We start from the raw sequence: 22,392 nt of genomic DNA on the forward strand, positions 1-22,392 counted from the left end.
TGTATTTGGTCTTTGCCCCTTGTTCCTAACACAGAGCTCCTAAAACCCTGTAATTTCCTGCATGATAGAGTGCCAGGAGTATCTTTTCTTCTAATATTTTGTCTTTAACCCGAAATATAAAAGCTTCTGAAACCCTTGGAATCTCTGGGAGTGATAAGAGTGTCTGTTTGCATGCTAATGAGATGACTGGTGGCTGGGGGCCCCTAGACAGTTTCAAGATGGGGGCTGGTTACCAGCAAGACAAGGGAAAGATCAGAGGGTGGGAACTTTCAGCCCCACCTCCCCACCTTAGGGCTGGAGAAGGAGTTAATCAGCAATGGCCAATGATTTGACCAATCATGCCTACATAACAGAACCTCCACAAAAACCCTAAACTACAGGGTGTGGGGAGCTTCCAGTGAACACATCCAAGTACAGGAGGATGACACACCCCAAACCACACGGGGATAGAAGCTCCTGCACTTGAGACTCTTCCAGATGTTGCCCCACACATCTCTTCCATCTGGCTGTTCCTGACATATCCTTTATAAGAAATCAGTAATAGTAAGTAAAGTCTTTCCCTGAGTTCTGTGAGACATTATGGGCAATTATGGAACCTGAGGAGGGGGTTGTGAGAACCGCCATTTGTAGCCAAGTCCTACAGAAGTCGTAGGGAGCCTGGGGACCCACTCACTCCTTGTGACTGGCATCTGAAGTGAGGGGCAATCTCATAGGACTGGGCCCTTAACCTGTGGGGTCTGTGCTAACTCTGGGTTGTTAGTGTCAGAACTGCTTCGTATGAAAAACTCACACATCTGGTGTCAGAAGTGTTCTGTGGTGAGTCACAGTTAACTTTTCCATGCTTACTGCCCTGGGAACTCTAGCTTCAGGGACCAAGAGGGACAGTAGCCATCTCTCAAAGGAGGAAGGCTAATGAACTAAGAAAGAACTAATGTACACAGAAAGTCAGGGAAACACTAATCTGAAAGAATTTAATAATCACTGGGTTACTAATCATTCCATTTTCTGAGGTACAAATTCTAAGTTTAAACTAAATGAAAGGTTCCTGTAGCTATCTAAACCATGATGCATGTGGAAATTTTCCATAATACTCCATGGCAAGTTCAAACACTTTTTGAGAAAAAAATTAAGTATGTAATTTCAAATTAGGTTGTTTTAACTTTTTTCTAAAAATAAATATGAGAACCCCACAACATAAGCAATTATAAAGACTTAGAAGAATAGGAAAGAAAAAAAAAACACTTGAATTACTTCAAGTTTGGTACCTCAGTTTGTGTTAATAGAAAAATTTTAATAGCTAAATTATGGATATCTATTATGATATATTTGTCAGGCAAAAAAAAAAAAACTTAATTAGAAGATTGAAAAAAATTAATGACACCACAGCCCCAACAGAATGGTTTACAAAATAAAGTTCCAAGCTCCAGAATTTTAAGTAGCTTTTTTTCCCCTGTATTTATAATTTATACAATAATCTGGAATTATCTATACTTCTATTTATTCTTATGAAAAAAAAGGTAGAAAAAAATTTTTTCCAGTTTGGAAAAAGATGTGAAACAACGTAGTATTTTTAGATACTCAGTCTTAGGTCACACAGTTGTAAAATGTTTGTCATTAGTAATGTATTAACATAAATATCTTTCTACCTTTGTGACTGAAATTCCATAGTCCTGGAGAGGTTTATCAGCCTCATTCAGTTCTTCAAGAAATATAGAGGTACTTGGAGAATCTAAAATAAGAAACGTTTTATGAATGTTTTATGACTTGCCCCTTAGGAAAGATGAATTTTTAAAATTAAAGCCCAAAGCTGCAAACTGAAAAAGAAATATATTAGTTTGCCCAACTAGTATGAAACAACAAATAATCAAGTAACTAAACGAACCTAGTTACATATTTTTGTACCCTTATTTCCTATTGACTCATTACTCTTATTTCTAATATTTTTATCATGACATATTTTCACTTTGTAAGTGACCTTAAAAGCTTTCTAAACATAAATTGGATAAATAAATGTTTAATTTAAATGGCACATTTGGCATTACTTTTCCAAGTTTAATACTATATACACAACACACATGTACAAAATTTTCAAAATGATTTTAAAATACCATTTTCAAATCACAATTATAATAAGGGAGCCAACAAAAATATGAATTCACTTCATTTACTAATTCCAAGAATACTTTTAAGGCACAAAAAAACTTAAATGGAACCATGATAATGATAAGTTATGTTCAATAGTTATATTAATTAATTCAGTATAATTAATGGTACAGCTAAAGCAGACTATAATAAAACTAAGGCATTACTAATACTATATTTAAAGTTTAGAAACACTTTTAAAATATTTACATGCTAAAAATATCAAAAAGTTTACTTTTAGAAATGATGATGAAATTCAGATATTATTAACAGCTAATTCTTATCTAGTATTTACTATGGACTAAGCACATGAGTAAAGTCACTTAATCCTCACAATAAATTTATAAAGCACACACTATTTCCTCATTATGGATGACAAAAAAGACATGTGGAGAGGCTAAGTGACTCAACCAAGGTCACACAGCAGGTCAAGTGGCAAAGTCAGGATTTAAACCCAGGCAGGCATATTATAGTAGCAGTGTTAAAGCACATATTATTAATCCTGATAATAAGTTCTCCCTAGCATATTGATTAAACAGCAATAGAAACATCACAAAAATCATATTAGAATATAAAAAATACTTACCAGCTTGACAAAAATAAGCTAAGGTAGCTTTTCCTGGTTGCAATGTACTGAAGAATTTCTGAGGACTCAGCTCTGGTAGAGAGTCTACTGCTGACATATAAAAAATGCACATCATGACAAAAGAGATGCCAACTCTAAGTACATTGAAACTGGAAGACATCATCAGCTGTGGCTGCATATGGGCAGGAGAGTCAATTTTGTTCACCGCTGTGTTCTGTTGCCCAGGACAATACCTGGCAAGAGTAGGCATTCAACAGAGTTTTTCTGAACGAATTCACTAAATAAATGAATGAAGTAAAATCTGCAAAAAGAATAACATAAGGCATTACTTCCATGCTTGATTTTGCTAATACCTTACTATTTCCTTCTAGTAAAAACATGAGAGGGGATGATATATAATGACATTGATTTAATAATACTATGAATTTTTGATACTTGCAAAAGATATCAAAGATATCTGGAAAATGCAATACCAAGTATGTTAAGTTTAATAGACATTTATTGGTGTATGCTAAGCTAATTGTCATTTTTAAGGATTCTAAAATTAATTTTCAAACATTATCCAATCCATTTTTTTAAAGTTAATTTTATTTATTTATTTATTTATTTATTTTGCGGTACGCGGGCCTCTCACTGTTGTGGCCTCTCCCGTTGCGGAGCACAGGCTCCGGACGCGCAGGCTCAGCGGCCATGGCTCATGGGCCCAGCCGCTCCACGGCATGTGGGATCCTCCCGGACCAGGGCACGAACCCGCGTCCCCCGCATCGGCAGGCGAACTCTCAACCATTGCGCCACCAGGGAAGCCCCCAATCCATTTTTTTTAAACTGGGTATTTTATCCTTCTCTACCTAGAGTAGATGTACAATTAATACTCAAATAGCAATTAAAACCACTAACGTGGGAATGAGAGCCAAAATATATGTCTACTACGTTTACATTCTTTTTACTTTAAATCCCCTAGAAGATATCTATTAAAACTATTTAAGAACATTCCTTCTTAATATACATCTAGTAATTCCTAAGACTTAGATTTATTTAAACAGTTTAGAAATTCAAATATCTTTTTCAACTCATATTTTAATTCAATTCTATTTTCTGAACTCAGATTTGCTCTAGATATCATCCTCTCATCTTCTTTCATGCTATACTTACTCCCATGCTGTCCTCTGTATCTGCTGTCAATTATCTCTGTCTTATACTTTTGCTACTTTCAAATTTCTTTTGAACAATTTCTTCTTTCAGGACGCTTTTCTACTAATGATATATATTATCTACATTTAAAAGAAGATAGTTGAGGAAAATTAGTTTTTATATTAAACATCGTACTTCTAGAAGGTAAAGATGTACCTACAGGTATGGGTGAGAATTTTGTTTTAATTTTAATTTCAAATAGAACCCTTATCTTTTAAACAAAGATCACTATGTCAAAACAGGAGACAGGAGAAAATAGCAAGAATTACTCATAAGGATAGGAGTGGAGCTTTTCAGTAAAGAATGAAATGATTAAAGAATAAAAAATTTAGGAAAAAATCATACTAAATTAGACACCTACCATTTCAATGGTCATGAAAGACCATTAACTCTTCAATTTAGCATTTCAGGGGTAATGAGAAAAAATTTAGTCTTTAATTTATTGTACAATAGAATTGATAAACTGAAACTCCATATACTCTGGTCTTTCAATATTATCAATAAGCATATAATAACTCTCTGTAAGGAACAGGTATTCCTAAAACAGGAGCTAATTACTCATTGATTACTTCCTAATAATTCTTTTCACTAGAACTAGTTTATATCAAGCAGTGAACAAATTTGCCATCAACTTTTAATAATGAGCCAAGAGTCAAAAACTCAAGGAGAATGAGGAGTGAGGACTGAGAGAGGTATATAAAAAGTAATTTTAATAATATAATTAAGAGGTATGCTTGACACTAAAATATGATACAGTAAAGCCATTTTAAACCAGCATATTTTAAAGCCACTTTATATTAATGAAAATGGTATAAAATGAGTCATCCAATATTTTCCTTATATTCTGAGGGAGAGATGCATGCATTCTGAGGCCGAAAGCATATAACATTTGTTACTATATGAAATAACTCCAACCTAATTAAAAGGTTAAACATTTAAGTAAAAGCACAAATGAAAGATCCAAGTATAAATATCTTTTTTCCTGGCCCTGTGGTTACAATTCAGTCATTTAAACACTAAAGTTAACATACTCTTTTCACCTAGAATGTATTTGGTAGAACCAAAGGTCTAACCACACACATTCAATGCTTGAATACTTCCCCACATCCACCTCACTGGACAGATTAGATTATCCATATGAACGTACTATGCATTTCACCAATTAGAGATGTGGGTGATTATTCAGAGGTAGGTACTCAGTAGTAACCTTTGCAGTTTGCTCCATCTTTTGGTAAGTTTGATTATTTAAAAAATTACTTAAGGACCCCGGAGGAAGATGGCGGAAGAGTACGACGCGGAGATCACCTTCCTCCCCACAGATACATCAGAAATTCATCTACACGTGGAACAACTCCTACAGAACACCTACTGAACGCTGACAGAAGACCTCAGACCCCCCAAAAGGCAAGAAACTCCCCCCATACCTGGGTAGGGCAAAAGAAAAAAAAGAATAAACAGAGACAATAGGATAGGGACGGGACCTGCACCAGTGGGAGGGAGCCGTGAAGGAGGAAAGGTTTCCACACACTACAAGCCCCTTCGCGGGCGGAGACTGCAGGTGGCGGAGGGGGAAAGCTTCGGAGTAGCGGAGGAGAGCACAGCAACAGGGATGGGGAGGGCAAAGCGGAGAGATTCCGGCACAGAGGATCAGTGCCCTCAGGCACACACCAGCCCGAGAGGCTTGTCTGCTTGGCCGCCGGGGCGGGCGGGGCTGGGAGCTGAGGCTCGGGTATGGGCTTTCAGTCGGAGCGCAGGGAGAGGACTGGGGCTGGCTGCAGGAAGAGAGCCTGAAGGGGTTAGTGCACCACGGCTAGCCCGGAGGGAGTCCGGGGAAAGGGTCTGGAGCTGCCGAAGAGGCAAGAGACTTTTTTCCCTTTTGTTTCCTGGTGCGCGAGGAGAGGGCATTAAGAGGGCTGCTTGGGGAAGCACCGGAGACAGGCGCGAGCCGCGGCTAAAGGCGCGGACCTCGGAGACGGGCGTGGGACGCTGGGGCTGCTGCTGCCGCCGCCGCCGCAGGGCCTGTGTGCGAGCGCGGGTCACTGTCCGCCCCGCCTTCCGGGGGCCCTGTGCACCCCGCCACTGCCGGGGTCCCAGGACCCGGGGACGGCTTTTCCGGGAAAGCGCACGGAGCGCCTCGGGCTGCTGCAACGTCACGCCGGCCTCTGCCGCCGCAGGCCCGCCCCACACTGCGCGCCCCTCCCTCCCCTCTGCCTGAGTGAGCCAGAGCCCCCGAATCAGCGGCTCCTTTAAACCCGTCCTGTCTGAGCGAAGAACGGACGCCCTCCGGCGACCTACGCACAGAGGCGGGGCCCGGTCCAAGGCTGAGACCCGGGAGCTGTGAGAGCAGAGACAGGGAAATCCCTCTGTGCAGCCTCGGAGGCAGCGGATTAAAGCTCCACGGTCCATTTGATGTGCCCTGCGTCTGTGGAGTGCATGAATGGACAGCGAATCATCCCAAATTGAGAAAGTGGACTTTGAGGACAAGACTTAAGACTTTCCCCCCTTTTCCTCTTTTTACAACGAATTATCCCAAATTAAGGAGGTGGACTTAGAGAGCAAGATTTCAGACTTCTCGCCCTTTTCCTCTTTTTACAACGAATTATCCCAAATTGAGGAGGTGGACTTGGAGAGCAAGATTTTTGATTTTTCCCCCTGCTCTCTTTTTGTGAATGTGTATGTGTAATTTTCTGTGTAAGATTCTCTCTGTATAGCTTTGCTTCCACCATATGTCCCAGGGTTCTATCGGTCCGTTTTTTTTCAATAATTACTTTTTAATTTTAATAATGATACTATATTTCATACTTTATTCTATTTTACTTTACCTGCTCTTTCTTTTTTTCCTACCTTCCCTTCCTCCCTCCCTCCCTCCACTCCTCCTTTCCTTCTTTCTTTTTCTTTCCTCCCTCCCTCCCTCCCACCCTTCTTCTTTCCACTTTCTTTTTCTTTCCTTCCTCGCTCCCTCCCACCATTCTTCTTTCCACTTTCTTTTTCTTTCCTTCCTCGCTCCCTCCCTCCTGTCTTTCTTTCTTTTCTTCCTCCCTCCCTCCCTCCCTTCTTCCATTCACTCTTCCTTTTGCTTTCATTCCTCCCTCCCTCCTTTCTTTCTTTCTTTCCATCCTTCCTCCCTCCCTCCTTTCTTTCTTTCTTTCCATCCTTCCTCCCTCCCTCCTTTCTTTCTTCCTTCCTACATTCCTTTCTTCCCTTCTTCCTTTCTTTCCCTCTCTCTTTCTTTCTTCTACTACTTCTTTCTTTCTACTTTTTCTCCCTGTTATTCTGAGCCGGGTGGATGAAAGGCTCTTGGTGCTGCAGCCAGGAGTCAGTGCTGTGCCTCTGAGGTGGGAGAGCCAACTTCAGGACACGGGTCCACAAGAGACCTCCCAGCTCCACATAATATCAAGCAGCGAAAATCTCCCAGAGATCTCCATCTCAACACCAGCACCCAGCTTCAGTCAACGACCAGCAAGCTACAGTGCTGGTCACCCTATGCCAAGCAACTAGCAAGGCAGGAACACAACCCCACCCATTAGCAGAGAGGCTACCTAAAAACATAATAAGGCCACAGGCACCCCAAAACACACCACCAGACATGGACTTGTCCACCAGAAAGACAAGATCGAGCCTCAATCACCAGAACACAGGCATTAGTCCCCCCCACCAGGAAGCCTACACAACCTACTGAAACAACCTTAGCCACTGGGGACAGACACCAAAAACAACAGGAACTACGAATCTGCAGCCTGCAAAAAGGAGACCCCAAAAACAGTAACATAAGCAAAATGAGAAGACAGAAAAACACACAGCAGGTGAAGGAGCAAGATAAAAACCTACCAGACCTAACAAAGGAAGAGGTAATAGGCAGTCTACCTGAAAAAGAATTCAGAATAATGATAGTAAAGCTGATCCAAGATTCTATTTCCAAGATCCAAAATTTTGGAAATAGAATAGACAAAATGCAAAAAACAGTTAACAAGGACCTAGAAGAACTAAAGATGAATCAAGCATCGATTAAAAACACAATAAATGAAATGAAAAATACTCTAGATGGGATCAATAGCAGAATAACTGAGGCAGAAGAACGGATAAGTGAGGTGGAAGATAAAATAGTGGAAATAAGTGATGCAGAGCAAAATAAAGAAAAAAGAATGAAAAGAACAGAGGACAGTCTCAGAGACCTCTGGGACAACATTAAACGCACCAACATTCGAATTATAGGGGTTCCAGAAGAAGAAGAGAAAAAGAAAGGGACTGAGAAAATATTTGAAGAGATTATAGTTGAAAACTTCCCTAATATGGGAAAGGAAATAGTTAATCAAGTCCAGGAGGCACAGAGAGTCCCATACAGAATAAATACAAGGAGAAGTATGCCAAGACACATATTAATCAAACTGTCAAAAATTAAACACAAAGAAATCATATTAAAAGCAGCAAGGAAAAAACAACAAATAACACACAAGGGAATCCCCATCAGGTTAACAGCTGATCTCTCAGCAGAAACTCTACAAGCCAGAAGGGACTGGCAGGACATAATTAAAGTGATGAAGGAGAGAAACCTGCAGCCAAGATTACTCTACCCAGCAAGGATCTCATTCAGATTTGATGGAGAAATTAAAACCTTTACAGACAAGCAAAAGCTGAAAGAGTTCAGCACCACCAAACCAGCTTTACAACAAATGCTAAAGGAACTTCTCTAGGCAAGAAACACAACAGAAGGAATATACCTACAATAACGAACCCAAAGCAATTAAGGAAATGGGAATAGGAACATACATATCAATAATTACCTTAAATGTAAATGGACTAAATGCTCCCACCAAAAGACACAGAGTGGCTGAATGGATACAAACAAGACCCATATATATGCTGTCTACAAGAGACCCACTTCAGACCTAGAGACACATACAGATTGAAAGTAAGGGGATGGAAAAAGATATTCCATGCAAATGGAAATCAAAAGAAAGCAGGAGTAGCAATTCTTATATCAGACAAAATAGACTTTAAAATAAAGACTATTAGAAGAGACAAAGAAGGACACTACATAATGATCAAGGGATCGATCCAAGAAGAAGATATAACAATTGTAAATATTTATGCACCCAACATAGGAGCACCTCAATACATAAGGCAAATACTAACAGCCATAAAAGGGGAAATCGACACTAACACAATCATAGTAGGGGACTTTAACACCCCACTTTCACCAATGGACAGATAATCCAAAATGAAAATAAATAAGGAAACACAAGCTTTAAATGATACATTAAACAAGATGGACTTAGTTGATATTTATAGGACATTCCATCCAAAAACAACAGAATACACATTTTTCTCAAGTGCTCATGGAACATTCTCCAGGATAGATCATATCTTGGGTCACAAATCAAACCTTGGTAAATTTAAGAAAATTGAAATTGTATCAAGTATCTTTTCCGACCACAATGCTATGAGACTAGACATCAATTACAGGAAAAGATCTGTAAAAAATACAAACACATGGAGGCTAAACAATATACTACTCAATAACGAAGTGATCACTGAAGAAATCAAAGAGGAAATTAAAAAATACCTAGAAACAAATGACAATGGAGACACGATGACCCAAAACCTATGGGACGCAGCAAAAGCAGTTCTAAGGGGGAAGTTTATAGCAATACAATCCGACCTTAAGAAACAGGAAACATCTCGAGTAAACAAGCTGACCCTGCACCTAAAGCAATTAGAGAAAGAAGAACAGAAAACCCCCAAAGTTAGCAGAAGGAAAGAAATCATAAAGATCAGATCAGAAATAAATGAAAAAGAAATGAAGGAAACGATAGCAAAGATCAACCAAACTAAAAGCTGGTTCTTTGAGAAGATAAACAAAATTGACAAACCATTAGCCAGACTCATCAAGAAAAGAAGGGAGAAGACTCAAATCAATAGAATTAGAAATGAAAAAGGAGAAGTAACAACTGACACTGCAGAAATACAAAAGATCATGAGAGATTACTACAAGCAACTCTATGCCAATAAAATGGACAACCTGGAAGAAATGGACAAATTCTTAGAAATGCACAACCTGCCAAGACTGAATCAGGAAGAAATAGAAAATATGAATAGACCAATCACAAGCACTGAAATTGAAACTGTGATTAAAAATCTTCCAACAAACAAAAGCCCAGGACCAGATGGCTTCACAGGCGAATTCTATCAAACATTTAGAGAAGAGCTAACACCCATCCTTCTCAAACTCTTCCAAACAATATCAGAGGAAGGAACACTCCCAAACTCATTCTACGAGGCCACCATCACCTTGATACCAAAACCAGGCAAGGATGTCACAAAGAAAGAAAACTACAGGCCAATATCACTGATGAACATAGATGCAAAAATCCTCAACAAAATACTAGCAAACAGAATCCAACAGCACATTAAAAGGATCATACACCATGATCAAGTGGGGTTTATTCCAGGAATGCAAGGATTCTTCAATATACGCAAATCAATCAATGTGATACACCATATTAACAAGTTGAAGGAGAAAAACCATATGATCATCTCAATAGATGCAGAGAAAGCTTTCGACAAAATTCAACACCCATTTATGATAAAAACCCTGCAGAAAGTAGGCATAGAGGGAACTTTCCTGAACATAATAAAGGCCATATATGACAAACCCACAGCCAACATTGTCCTCAATGGTGAAAAACTGAAACCATTTCCACTAAGATCAGGAACAAGACAAGGCTACCCACTCCCACCACTCTTATTCAACCTAGTTTTGGAAGTTTTAGCCACAGCAATCAGAGAAGAAAAGGAAATAAAAGGAATCCAAATTGGAAAAGAAGAAGTAAAGCTGTCAGTGTTTGCAGATGACATGATACTATACATAGAGAATCCTAAAGATGCTACCAGAAAACTACTAGAGCTAATCAATGAATTTGGTAAAGTAGCAGGATACAAAATTAATGCACAGAAATCTCTGGCATTCCTGTACACTAATGATGAAAAATCTGAAAATGAAATCAAGAAAACACTCCCATTTACCATTGCAACAAAAAGAATAAAATATCTAGGAATAAACCTACCTAAGGAGACAAAAGACCTGTATGCAGAAAATTATAAGACACTGATGAAAGAAATTAAAGATGATACAAATAGATGGAGAGATATACCATGCTCCTGGATTGGAAGAATCAATATTGTGAAAATGACTCTACTACCCAAAGCAATCTACAGATTCAATGCAATCCCTATCAAACTACCACTGGCATTTTTCACAGAACTAGAACAAAAAATTTCAAAATTTGTTTGGAAAAACAAAAGACCCCGAATAGCCAAAGCAATCTTGAGAACGAAAAACGGAGCTGGAGGAATCAGGCTCCCTGACTTCAGACTATACTACAGAGCTACAGTAATCAAGACAGTGTGGTACTGGCATAAAAACAGAAAGACAGATCAATGGAACAGGATAGAAAGCCCAGAGATAAACCCATGCACATATGGTCAACTTATCTTTGATAAAGGAGGCAGGAATGTACAGTGGAGAAAGGACAGCCTCTTCAATAAGTGGTGCTGGGAAAACTGGACAGGGACATGTAAAAGTATGAGATTAGATCATTCCCTAACACCATACACAAAAATAAGTTCAAAATGGATTAAAGACCTAAATGTAAGGCCAGAAACTATCAAACTCTTAGAGGAAAACATAGGCAGAACACTCTATGACATAAATCACAGCAAGATCCTTTTGGACCCACCTCCTAGAAAAATGGAAATAAAAACAAAGATAAACAAATGGGACCTAATGAAACTTCAAAGCTTTTGCACAGCAAAGGAAACCATAAACAAGACCAAAAGAGAACCCTCAGAATGGGAGAAAATATTTGCAAATGAAGCAACTGACAAAGGATTAATCCCCAAAATTTATAAACAGCTCATGCAGCTCAATAGCAAAAAAACAAACAACCCAATCCAAAAATGGGCAGAAGACTTAAATAGGCATTTCTCCAAAGAAGATATACAGGCTGCCAACAAACACATGAAAGAATGCTCAACATCATTAATCATTACAGAAATGCAAATCAAAACTACAATGAGATATCATCTCACACCAGTCAGAATGGCCATCATCAAGAAATCTAGAAACAATAAATGCTGGAGAGGGTGTGGAGAAAAGGGAACACTCTTGCACTGCTGGTGGGAATGTGAATTGGTACAGCCACTATGGAGAACAGTATGGAGGTTCCTTAAAAAACTAAAAATAGAACTACCATATGACCCAGCAATCCCACTACTAGGCATATACCCTGAGAAAACCATAATTCAAAAAGAGACATGTACCAAAATGTTCATTGCAGCTCTATTCACAATAGCCCGGAGCTGGAAACAACCTAAGTGTCCATCATCAGATGAATGGATAAAGAAGATGTGGCACATATATACAATGGAATAATACTCAGCCATAAAAAGAAACGAAACTGAGCTATTTGTAATGAGGTGGATAGACCTAGAGTCTGTCATACAGAGTGAAGTAAGTCAGAAAGAGAAAGACAAATACCGTATGCTAACACATATATATGGAATTTTTAAAAAAATGTCATGAAGAACCTAGGGGTAAAACGGGAATAAAGACACAGACCTACTTGAGAATGGACTTGAGGATATGTGGAGGGGGAAGGGGAAGCTGTGACAAAGCGAAAGAGAGGCATGGACATATATACACTACCAAACGTAAGGTAGATAGATAGTAGGAAGCAGCCGCAGAGCACAGGGAGATCAGCTCAGTGCTTTGTGACCGCCTGGAGGGGTGGGATGGGGAGGGTGGGAGGGAGGGAGATGCATGAGGGAAGGGATGTGGGAACAGATGTATATGTATGACTGATTCACTTTGTTATAAAGCAGAAACTAATAAAAAAAATTAAGCATTAAAAATTAAAAAAAAATTACTTAAAGCAGAGAATACTGCGTGGGTCAGCTAGAAACACAGCTTACACGGTCATAAGATACACACTGAATAATGATTTAACCAGATCCATAACAACCAGAGTTGAGTGGATGGGGAGACAGAAAGTAAGGGAGCATACAGTCAGGGTGGGAAAAGAGATGAAAGAGAGCTAAATCTTCATTTTTCACGAGACCAAAAGCCAAGTTTATTGGAAATGGAAAGATCAACACCAAAAGAAACTGTGAGTGGTTCAAAGTAACTGCCTCTAAGGAACAAGAAATTTGAGGGGGTAAGATACCAAGGGGAATTTTGAAGGCTTCTAGAACTGACTCTTTTAAACAGTGTACCTTTTCACTTTGACTTAAAAAGAAAAATTATTACTTGTATGTAATCAAATCTTCCATAGCTACTACTCATATTAATCCAATCTACCTCTGTGGTGTCACTAAAAAGTGTTCATTTCACATGCATGGTAATTGAAATGCTTTTGCCCAGAGACATGGTCTCCTCATAAAAATAACTTTAAACAAAGAGAAGGCAAGTGTGGATGGGAAATAGTGAGACAAGAGAACACCTAGCAAGAACAGAGTTAAAAACAAAGCTACAGAGGGTACTTGGTGACTTTTTTCTCTGGTAGTTAGAAAATGGGATAGAAAACAACACTTAATGCTTCAAAATTTAAGTATCACCACAAAGTGCTGAGTTCCTTGGGAGGAATGTGGCCTTGTTACCTTGGTGTGATGGTTCATCAGTATGGGGTAAACAGTTCCAGTTATCCTGTCAGGTATACCTAGGATCACACTTAGCTTTCTGCACTTCCCACCACTACTGAAGTTTGAGGCCACCACGTGACTTACCCTGGCCAATAAAACGGGAGCCAAAGTGGCCTGTCTCAGGCAACAGTTTAACAGCTACTGTGCGATATGCCTGCCTTTCTTTTCTTCTGTCACAGTCACTGAAAACACTCAGATGGTGGCTGTTTTTCAGCATGGGTCCCAGATTAAGCACAGCCCAGAGAACCCCCAGCTGGTATGCAATGAGCATATGATATAGGAAGAAATAAATTTTGTTGTCTTAAGCCACTGAGATTGGGGGGTTTTTATTGTAGCATAATCTAGTTTATCTTCACTAGTATACAAACTAGAAGTGAGGTGCTGCCTTAATTAGAACCCCACATACTGGCTCAGGCGCCAAGCAGCAGGAAAGCTGTTCTGGGAGTACTCAAGGAAACTCTCTTCAAAGAAACACAGAGACAAGACCTCAACAAATGATCCATGTTAAGGAGTAACAAAACATTTGATGAAACTGTTGCTACAGTAAGTTGGAGGTGACAAGTACCTAATGAATTTATAAGCACGTAGCTAGGTTCATGTGGCTAAAGAACTTATTTATGGCCCTAAGAGAAGAGGCTGGAAGACAGTAATGAGTACTGTGTGATAGTTGCTGTTGATTGTGTTTAACGAGGTATTAAAAGAAAGGTACTCAAAGAAGCACCACCATCCAAAAGACTAGCTGTTCAAAACTTAAAACAATCCTTAAGCCCCCATGCTGGTAGGGTCCGGAAACAAGCTGACAAAACTGCTCAGCCATGGAAAGAAGCCACATTCTCCAAAGCCAACTTCAGGTGGGGACAAAGATAATAAAAATGGAAGGATCTCTTGCAGGGCAAAGCCAAGGACCATAGAGAACTATGCTCCAGGGCATGTGCTAGAATATGAACTGTATGTCACTGGTCCACAATAATAAGATAAACACAGAAAATGCATATAAATGTTTAGAAGCTTTTATAGCAATTTCACACAGTAATGTTGTGTCTGTTGCATCTAATTATTTCTAAATGGGGCCAGTTATTTGATGTGTTTTTTCATTTCATTTTTCTTATAATTTAGAGCCCTAGCAATATCTGCCCAGCAAGATTCCAAAATTGCTACAGTCCAGAGTCTGGTATATGTCTTCCATTCTTCTCCTCTCCAAATGGGAACACTTATTATAGTTATCTGTCCCTACACTACTCTATGTATTCAACAGGGTGACGGAGACAGATAATTTATAAAGATAGAGACTACAAAAGATTATGGCTCCTGGGCATTACTGAGAGATCCCAGACTTTGAGCTTGACAGTGACTGGATGGGGTTTAGGGGTTATCTCCACTGGGAAGAGCCAAGGATGAGGTACATGTAGGAAGGAGAATATCTATTGACAAAAAGGGTAGACTGTCCAAATGCTTCTAGTTCTCTACACATGTTAAAATTCTACTCCCCACTTCCTTGACTTAGGTATGGCCATGACTTGATTTGGCCAATGAAATGTGCAAAGTGACATATGTAACTTCTGGAAGCTTTTAAGAGTTAACTTCCTGCGCTTCCCTGGTGGCACAGTGGTTGAGAGTCTGCCTGCCGATGCAGGGGACACGGGTTCGTGCCCCGGTCCGGGAAGATCCTACATGCCGCGGAGCGGCTGGGCCCGTGAGCCATGGCCGCTGGGCCTGCGCGTCCGGAGCCTGCGCTCCGCAACGGGAGAAGCCACAACTGTGAGAGGCCCACATACCACACACACACAAAAAAACAGAGTTAACATATATGTATCATGAAGCATGACACACTTTTTTCTCTGCTATGATGATTGAAAACACTCAAACCAAGGTCTTCTCTGTTGAACCAAGTCTCAGAAAGAGGACAACATGGGGCAAGGTTCCCAGCCAACTCAGTGTTAACATAAAATAAACTTTACTTTAAATCTCTGAAGATTTAGGGTTGTTATTACAGTATAACCCAACCTAGCCCTATTTGTTTTAGTAACAGCTAAGAGGAGAGTGACTTGAACATAAATACATATCCTAGATTTTTAAAGCAGTATATTTCAAAGAATTCACAAGAAATTGAACCAATTTCACTTTAGAAAGATTCTAAAAGGGAAGATGACTCTTTAAAATACAACTGTTACCACACCAGTGCCAATACAAAAAGAAAATGGAAGTCATAGGCAAATGTTTGCCTATCCTACACACAGACACCTCACAACTAAGTGCAGACTCTTATTAATCTTTGGGGCTGGAAGGAGCCCTCAGTTCCTCAGTATAACGCTCCTGGTGGAACTAATCAGAGTTAGTAGGCAAGATGTAACTTTTGCCTGATCCCTAAACTCTAAACACGTATGCATGCACAGGTCATTTAAAAGTTGGAAAAAATGTGACATTAACTAAGGACAAATACAGGAGGATGACAAGCACTGTAAGAATGGATGAGTTAGGCTATAGTACAAAAAGGGCTAAAGCTTGCAAATAAAATGTTAAAGGCAACAAAAGTTTGTTTTGCTCAGCACCAGAATTCTGAGAAAGCCCCCAAGGGCAATGACAAGGAAGTACTTCAAGAGAAAAACGCTGATCATCTTGCTAGTGAGCGGAGGGGGCAAAGATTTGCCTTTCTGCGTAGGTGGAGCAACTGGTGGCCCTCTTCAGCTACAGCAATCACACTTTGGGATTGGGTCCTATATATAATAACACTTGGCAAATGGTTCTGCTTTTAAATGTTTGAAAGACCATTGTGCTAGAGTAATCTGCTCTCTCAAAACAACAATATTTAACCATTGTGCATTTGGACATATTTCCAATTTTAGGTTACCCAGGAGCAAGCTTTTCTAGGAGACACTTGGTTAGTTTCCCCTTTAAAGGCCTAAATTTCCCTTACAATTAAACATAAAACTAATGGTTTCCCCTCTCAAGAAAGAGAGGAAATTAACAACTGTAAACATTAAACAAATTACACCAAGATCTACAGGCATCATTCTCTGGGAAAAGCCACATTTCATATTCTGCAACAAATGGGGCATATAATGCTTACAAAGTTCCTGTAGGAACATTCTGTCACAAATTAGCTTGCTTACAGTTTAATGCTGCTTTTAGAGAACAGAACCTGCTCAATGAACCAGCCTCAAATAAAATGTTGATTAGATCTCATCACAGTTTACCACTTAAGACCCAAAGGAGGCAATAAAAAGGAGTCAACATCTCTCCACTTAAGGGTTCCCTCAAGGGAGTGGGGCAAAATCTTCTACCTGCACCCCCCATATATATGCCCCCAAAAAAGGAAGGGGAAAAAAAGCGGCTATTCCGATTTGCTATGACACTGGAATAAAAAGTCTCACAAGCAAAGATGTAAAACTAGTATGGGTGCTATCCAAATGTTGTTTACTCTCACTATGAGTAAAGAATACAGAAAAAAAAGAAAAACCCCTTCATGGTGAAAATCTATTCATGACCTGATTCACTGATTATAGAAGATACAAAAATAGGTCATGCCAGAGAATAAGAGGCTTTCCTGATTTTGACAAGTGCCTAAAAGCACATAACTCTGAGTTCATGCTTAATTTATGGGCTTAAGAACGTAACTGCAATCAGTTACCTCACTGGGGCCCGGGGCACTCTGTCCCCTTTCAAATAGAACTGTGTACTGCCCTAACCACATTCCCTATGAATCCATGAAGCAAATGTCTTCAATTCCAATAAAGCTGAGATCCTTCTTTAGAGCGCGGATGTTGGATTAGGACTGTTAACTTCTTACAGCAAGTTGTACCCTACTGTAGGCTGCACAGCACAACCTGCTCAGCTGAATGTTTCATCAGAGGGATCGCCACATAACAGTGCCAGGCCTAAACATCTATCACAGTTTGTCAGCACACCTACAAAGAATCCAAAACACACCAGCATGTGGTGCCTGGGTAAACTACTGTCCCACAATCTGGAGCACAAGAGACTTTTACCTTCCCTGTGGATCACTTAGCTAGGAAAGAAAGTAGCAACACTCTTCTTAGAATGGTGAGTTAGGAAAGGCTGAGTCTTAGCTGCACCAATAAATGTAGCACTGTCTTTCACAGGGATACTTATTTAGCGATATACCACCCATCCTAAGGGGAACACAAATTATTCCCTCACCATTTTGCACTACTTTGCTCATTTTATTACCAAACACCCCCCAAAAAAGTCAACAAATATTATCTCAGTCCAATATACCTGGGAAGATCTATTTATTCCTCATTTACAGCAGTAACATAATATAGCACGTGTTTTGTATATCTCTGAGCCCTAGAAATAGCGCCACCATCCACCACACAGGGGACTAAGGCTTGAAGAAATACATGTGGAATTTAAGAAGCACAGACTATTCTACCTTTTCCTCTCTAGACATTCATCAAAGACTTAAAATTCTGATTCTGCCGTTTTGCCTAAACTTATGCCCACAGCATCTTTCCAAATTCTAAGTTTCAAAGACCCAACTTCCCCCCACTCTGAGACGGCTTCCATATCCATCCCATTCTAATTCCACTCTTCCTTCTGGGACATATCCCGAGGGAGCGAGGTTCTTTTACTTAGAGCTTCCGTTCAGCCTTCGCCTCATTCCTTGCCCTCTCCCACAGAAGGGCTCCCGTTTTACTAGCCGCTCACGCTAGGGAAAAAAAAAGAAAGCAAAACGTCCCTTAGAAGGATCCAGGTGAGGCCCCTTCTAATCCAAACTCCAGAGCTGGGCAGTGCAGTCCTTGCTGGGGGAGAGCCGCCAGGTCTGAATCCCTGCAGGCATCCCTGCCGCCAGAAACCACAGCCCCCGCCTGCAGGACCCGCGCTGCCACCTACCTATCGAGACCTGAGGACAAGACCTGCGGGCTGGGACCCGGACGGCTGACCGACAGTTCCCGCCACAAGAAGGATGAGAGGCAGAGGGCGGGCCCATGCCTCGCTTGCCGGGCATCCGCGAACCGCTCCCCCTACCTGCGGGCTCGCAGCGATCCCAACCCTCCGCGCCAGCAGCCTCCACCGCTCAGTGGAGTCAGCCTGCTGGGCAAAAAACAACCGCGAGGCTCCTCCCGTCCTCGTGGGTCTTACGTGAGGCCTTTCCAGCCAATGGGAAGCGCAGGGGGCGGAGCGACAGCCGCCCCGGTGACAGGCAACAACCGAGCCCGCCCGCAGGCGCGAGCTGGCCGTGCAGTTGCTGGGCCAATCGGCAGCATGGGTGGGGAGTGAAGGGGAGGAGCAAGAGGGGAAAGCGGGCACCCAATCAGAGCTTAGCCTTCTGGAGCGACAGGTCCAGCGGCCTGTGGCCTTCCGAGCGCGGCGCGCAGGGGGCGAGCCCGCTTGGGCCAATCGGCGGGAGCCCACGGTGCGGAGCGAGCACCTCAAATGCTCGGGTTTCTCAGCTGATTGTCTCCAGCCGAGAGTTGTTTTTTGCAGCTACCGAGTCGAGCCGCAGCAGGAGGAGCCGAGACCCCCCGGGAGGGGGGGGGGGGCGGGGAGAGGAGGCGGGGTCCCAGGAGCCGCGGCTGCTCTCCGCGGGGCTCCGGGTCCTGTCACGGCGCTTCCTGGGGTTGGAGGTTGGGGTGGGTGGGGGGTCAGGGAGACATCCTTCTCCCCCTCGACGGCGGCTCCGAGTCCGGCCCCTTGCTTCCCGCGCTCTTTCGCCCGCCCCCTAGCCCCCTCATGAGGGCGTCCGTGCCGGGTCCGGCGGCCGGCCGCGAGCCCTCCACGCCCGGCGGGGGCGGCGGAGGCGCCGCGGTGCCGGGCTCCGTGCAGTTGGCACTGAGCATCCTGCACGCCCTGCTCTACGCCGCGCTCTTCGCCTTTGCCTACCTGCAGCTGTGGCGGCTGCTCCTGTACCGTGAGCGGCGGCTGAGTTACCAGAGCCTCTGCCTCTTCCTCTGTCTCCTGTGGGCAGCGCTCAGGACCACCCTCTTCTCCGCCGCCTTCTCGCTCAGCGGCTCCCTGCCCCTGCTACGGCCGCCCGCTCACCTGCACTTCTTCCCCCACTGGCTGCTCTACTGCTTCCCCTCCTGTCTCCAGTTCTCCACGCTCTGTCTCCTCAACCTCTACCTAGCGGAGGTAAGGCGGGAGGACCGGCACGCGGGGCCGGGCGGGAGAGCGGGGCCGCCGAGTTCAACTCGGGCTGAGGACCGGTGGGGGGGTGGGTGCGAACCGCGAGAGGCGGACCCGAGAGCAGCCCGGGGGAAACCGAGGCACGGATGGTGTGTGCGCCAGGGTTCTCGTCCTAAACTTAAGCAGCCGATCGGCTCGGCGACTGAGGGGCTTGCGGGGGGTGAGCGAGAGTATGTGTTCCGACAACTTGAAACAGCAGGACCAGCCTTTGTTCAGCGTCCTGGCCCTCTAAGGGAAGGTGTCGGTGCCACCGACAAAGTGGCATCGCAAAAAGTAGCAGCCCCGGTAGCTCTGCCGAAGCTGGACTGTGTTGAGAGAGGTTGGATGCTGAGGTAGCAGCAGCTCTGCTGAAGCTGGACTGCTGCCAGCCATTACGTCACCAGGCAGAGCTGTTCCTCTGCTATTGTTGCTGCGTTTCTTTTATTAGATAGCTTTATTCTCTCCTGCATCTCCTTTCCCCGGGCTCGATAAGCCTCACACAGATTCCATTCGATAGTTCTCCGGCGGGGTTAATAAGCAATAACCAATGTCGAGGATCAGTATAAAGACCTCCGTAGAGCCCCGAGTGTGTTTGCCCCACTTGCTTCATGTTTTGTTTTAGCTATTTATCCTACCTCTTATAGCCTAGTCTTTTTTTTTTTTTTGAGCTAATTAAGAGAGAAAATACTAGCTTAACCTGCGCCTATTGCAGAAACAAACCACCAAACTGTTTTTGCAATAACTTGCTTAATAGCTGGAACCTAATCACACCCCCTTTCTCTTTTATGAGGAATTGCTGGTTGGTTTGCATTGTTCTGCAGCACTTAGGTATTTAACCCATTTCAAACAGGTTTGGGAGTGTAAGGTTGTCAATCATGTGTGCCAGCTAGTGGTATTTAAGCCACAGAATTTTGAGAATTGCCAAAAAAAAAAAAAAAAACAATTCCCCCGCCCTCCCCGCAAAAAAAAAAAAATCTTGAGGAGGAGAGGAAACAAGGTGACATCATATGCTTAATACTGACTAATATAGAACAATATTGGTCTATGCAGCTAATCCTCTCAAAGGCTTTTGGAGGTGATGAGAATTAACATAGTTCTGAGCAAAAGTAAAAAAACATTTGAGGCAGATTAAGTGTTTATATTCCCTACGTAAACCAACTCTCTTCTCCCATAATAGCTAGGAAGTAGAATGCATAATTTTAAAAGCACAGTCATAACTTCAGCTTTTTACCACACTAAAAACAACAGTTCAGAATAGGCAACAAAACTAATTTAACTTTAATTCCCCATCATTTGGAAGTCCAAGCAATACAATGACAAAAACCCAAACAGTAAGAAGCAGTAAGTCAAAAGCATGGGTAATCATAAATCAAATAAACATGCCATAGTCATGTCACTTATTTGAAGATGTTCTGATCTTCTAGTTGTTGTTTAAACTGTTATAACGCTTCAGTCCTTCATAGTTAAGCTGATACATTGTATTCTTCCTGACACAATTTCTGAAACACTACCAGCGACATCTCATCACTAAAGCTTTGCTCTAGCTTCAGATATAGTTAATTTACCTCAGAGTGACTAGCAGTCCTTAGGCCATGAGTATCAGATAATTTGTTTTTCCCCATGCATTTTTGACTAACAAAGTCATATTAATGACTCATCGTAAAATAATTGGTGGGCATTTCATAAAGTAGCTAAATACTCTTTACTTTTTTCTTGAAATATAACATATAACATAAAGTACATAAAGCTTAAGTATACAGCGAGGTGAAATTTTACATACAATCATGTTACCACCACTAGATTAAAATATACAGCATTTCCAGTGCCCCAGAAGGTCCCCTTGTGCCCTCTATCAGTCATACCTGTCACCCTGAGGTAAACACAATGTGACTAAACATTATCACAATAGAAAAAAAGCATCTGTATTTAAGCTCAAAATTCTAAAAGTATACTTCTTCGGCATAAACTACACAATATCCAGATTGGGTTTTCAGTCTTTTGATTGCTGTTATTCCAAGCTAGTGACGGAGAATTTAAACGTCTAAAAGTCTTCCTGTTGAATGGATCTCTTGTTTGTTTCATGTACTTTTTAAAAAGCAATAAGATTCTATTACCCTAGAAAACATAATTTGGAAAGAAGCTGGACTAAAGTTTTTTTCATTTTGTAGTGTCTCCTAGAAAGAGTGTATGTTGTTTGTCTGTCCTTTTTTTTAAATAAAATTAACAATTTTAAGACACATAACCATAACTTGAACAAATTTTCAACCTGTTTAAAGAGATATTTTAACCAGAAATCATTTCCATATTCATTAGAAAAAATCCAAAGGAATCTATATTTAAAATAGTATTTGAATTCAAATTTTTATATCAATTTCAAGTAACTGGAAGCACACTTCTTATTGATCATTGAATAAAGCTTTCCCAATGAGTTCTTTGGGGTTTTTTAAATCAATTTATTTATTTTATTTATTTATTTTTGGCTGCATTGGGTCTTCGTTGCTGTGCCCAGGCTTTCTCTAGTTGCAGCGAGTGGGGGCTACTGTTCATTGCAGTGCGTGGGCTTCTCATTGCGGTGGCTTCTCTCATTGTGGAGCAGGGGCTCTAGGTGCGCGGGCTTCAGTAGTTGTGACACGCAGGCTCAGTAGTTGTGG

At 41.6% G+C, this 22,392-nt stretch overlaps 2 protein-coding genes across 5 annotated transcripts in view; one reads left to right on the forward strand and one right to left on the reverse strand.

The window, feature by feature from the left end:
- TXNDC16 (thioredoxin domain containing 16) overlaps positions 1-18,662 on the reverse strand; it is a 115,795-nt gene extending 97,133 nt beyond the window's left edge. For 2 of the 4 annotated variants that reach the window (XM_081228088.1, XM_081228091.1), the window contains exons 1-4: positions 18,605-18,630; positions 3,881-3,999; positions 2,729-3,029; positions 1,647-1,729 (exon numbers count right to left, since the gene is read on the reverse strand). In XM_081228088.1, the coding sequence (XP_081084214.1) occupies positions 1,647-1,729; positions 2,729-2,978 (333 nt within the window). In that variant the 5' untranslated portion in view covers positions 2,979-3,029; positions 3,881-3,999; positions 18,605-18,630. Of the gene's footprint in view, positions 1-1,646; positions 1,730-2,728; positions 3,030-3,880; positions 4,000-18,469 lie in introns of all 4 variants that reach the window. The other 2 variants (XM_081228089.1, XM_081228090.1) reach the window with 2 other exon arrangements.
- Positions 18,663-19,309: 647 nt separating this feature from the next.
- The window catches only part of GPR137C (G protein-coupled receptor 137C), a gene marked incomplete at its 5' end in the record, with an annotated part of 52,750 nt that continues 49,667 nt past the window's right edge, over positions 19,310-22,392 (forward strand). Inside the window, 1 exon segment of the mRNA XM_081228932.1 lies at positions 19,310-19,708. Within this exon segment, the coding sequence (XP_081085058.1) occupies positions 19,310-19,708 (399 nt within the window).

The sequence above is a fragment of the Mesoplodon bidens genome (genome assembly GCF_964165515.1).
Source record: "Mesoplodon bidens genome assembly, chromosome: 3".
Lineage (NCBI taxonomy): Eukaryota > Metazoa > Chordata > Mammalia > Artiodactyla > Ziphiidae > Mesoplodon > Mesoplodon bidens.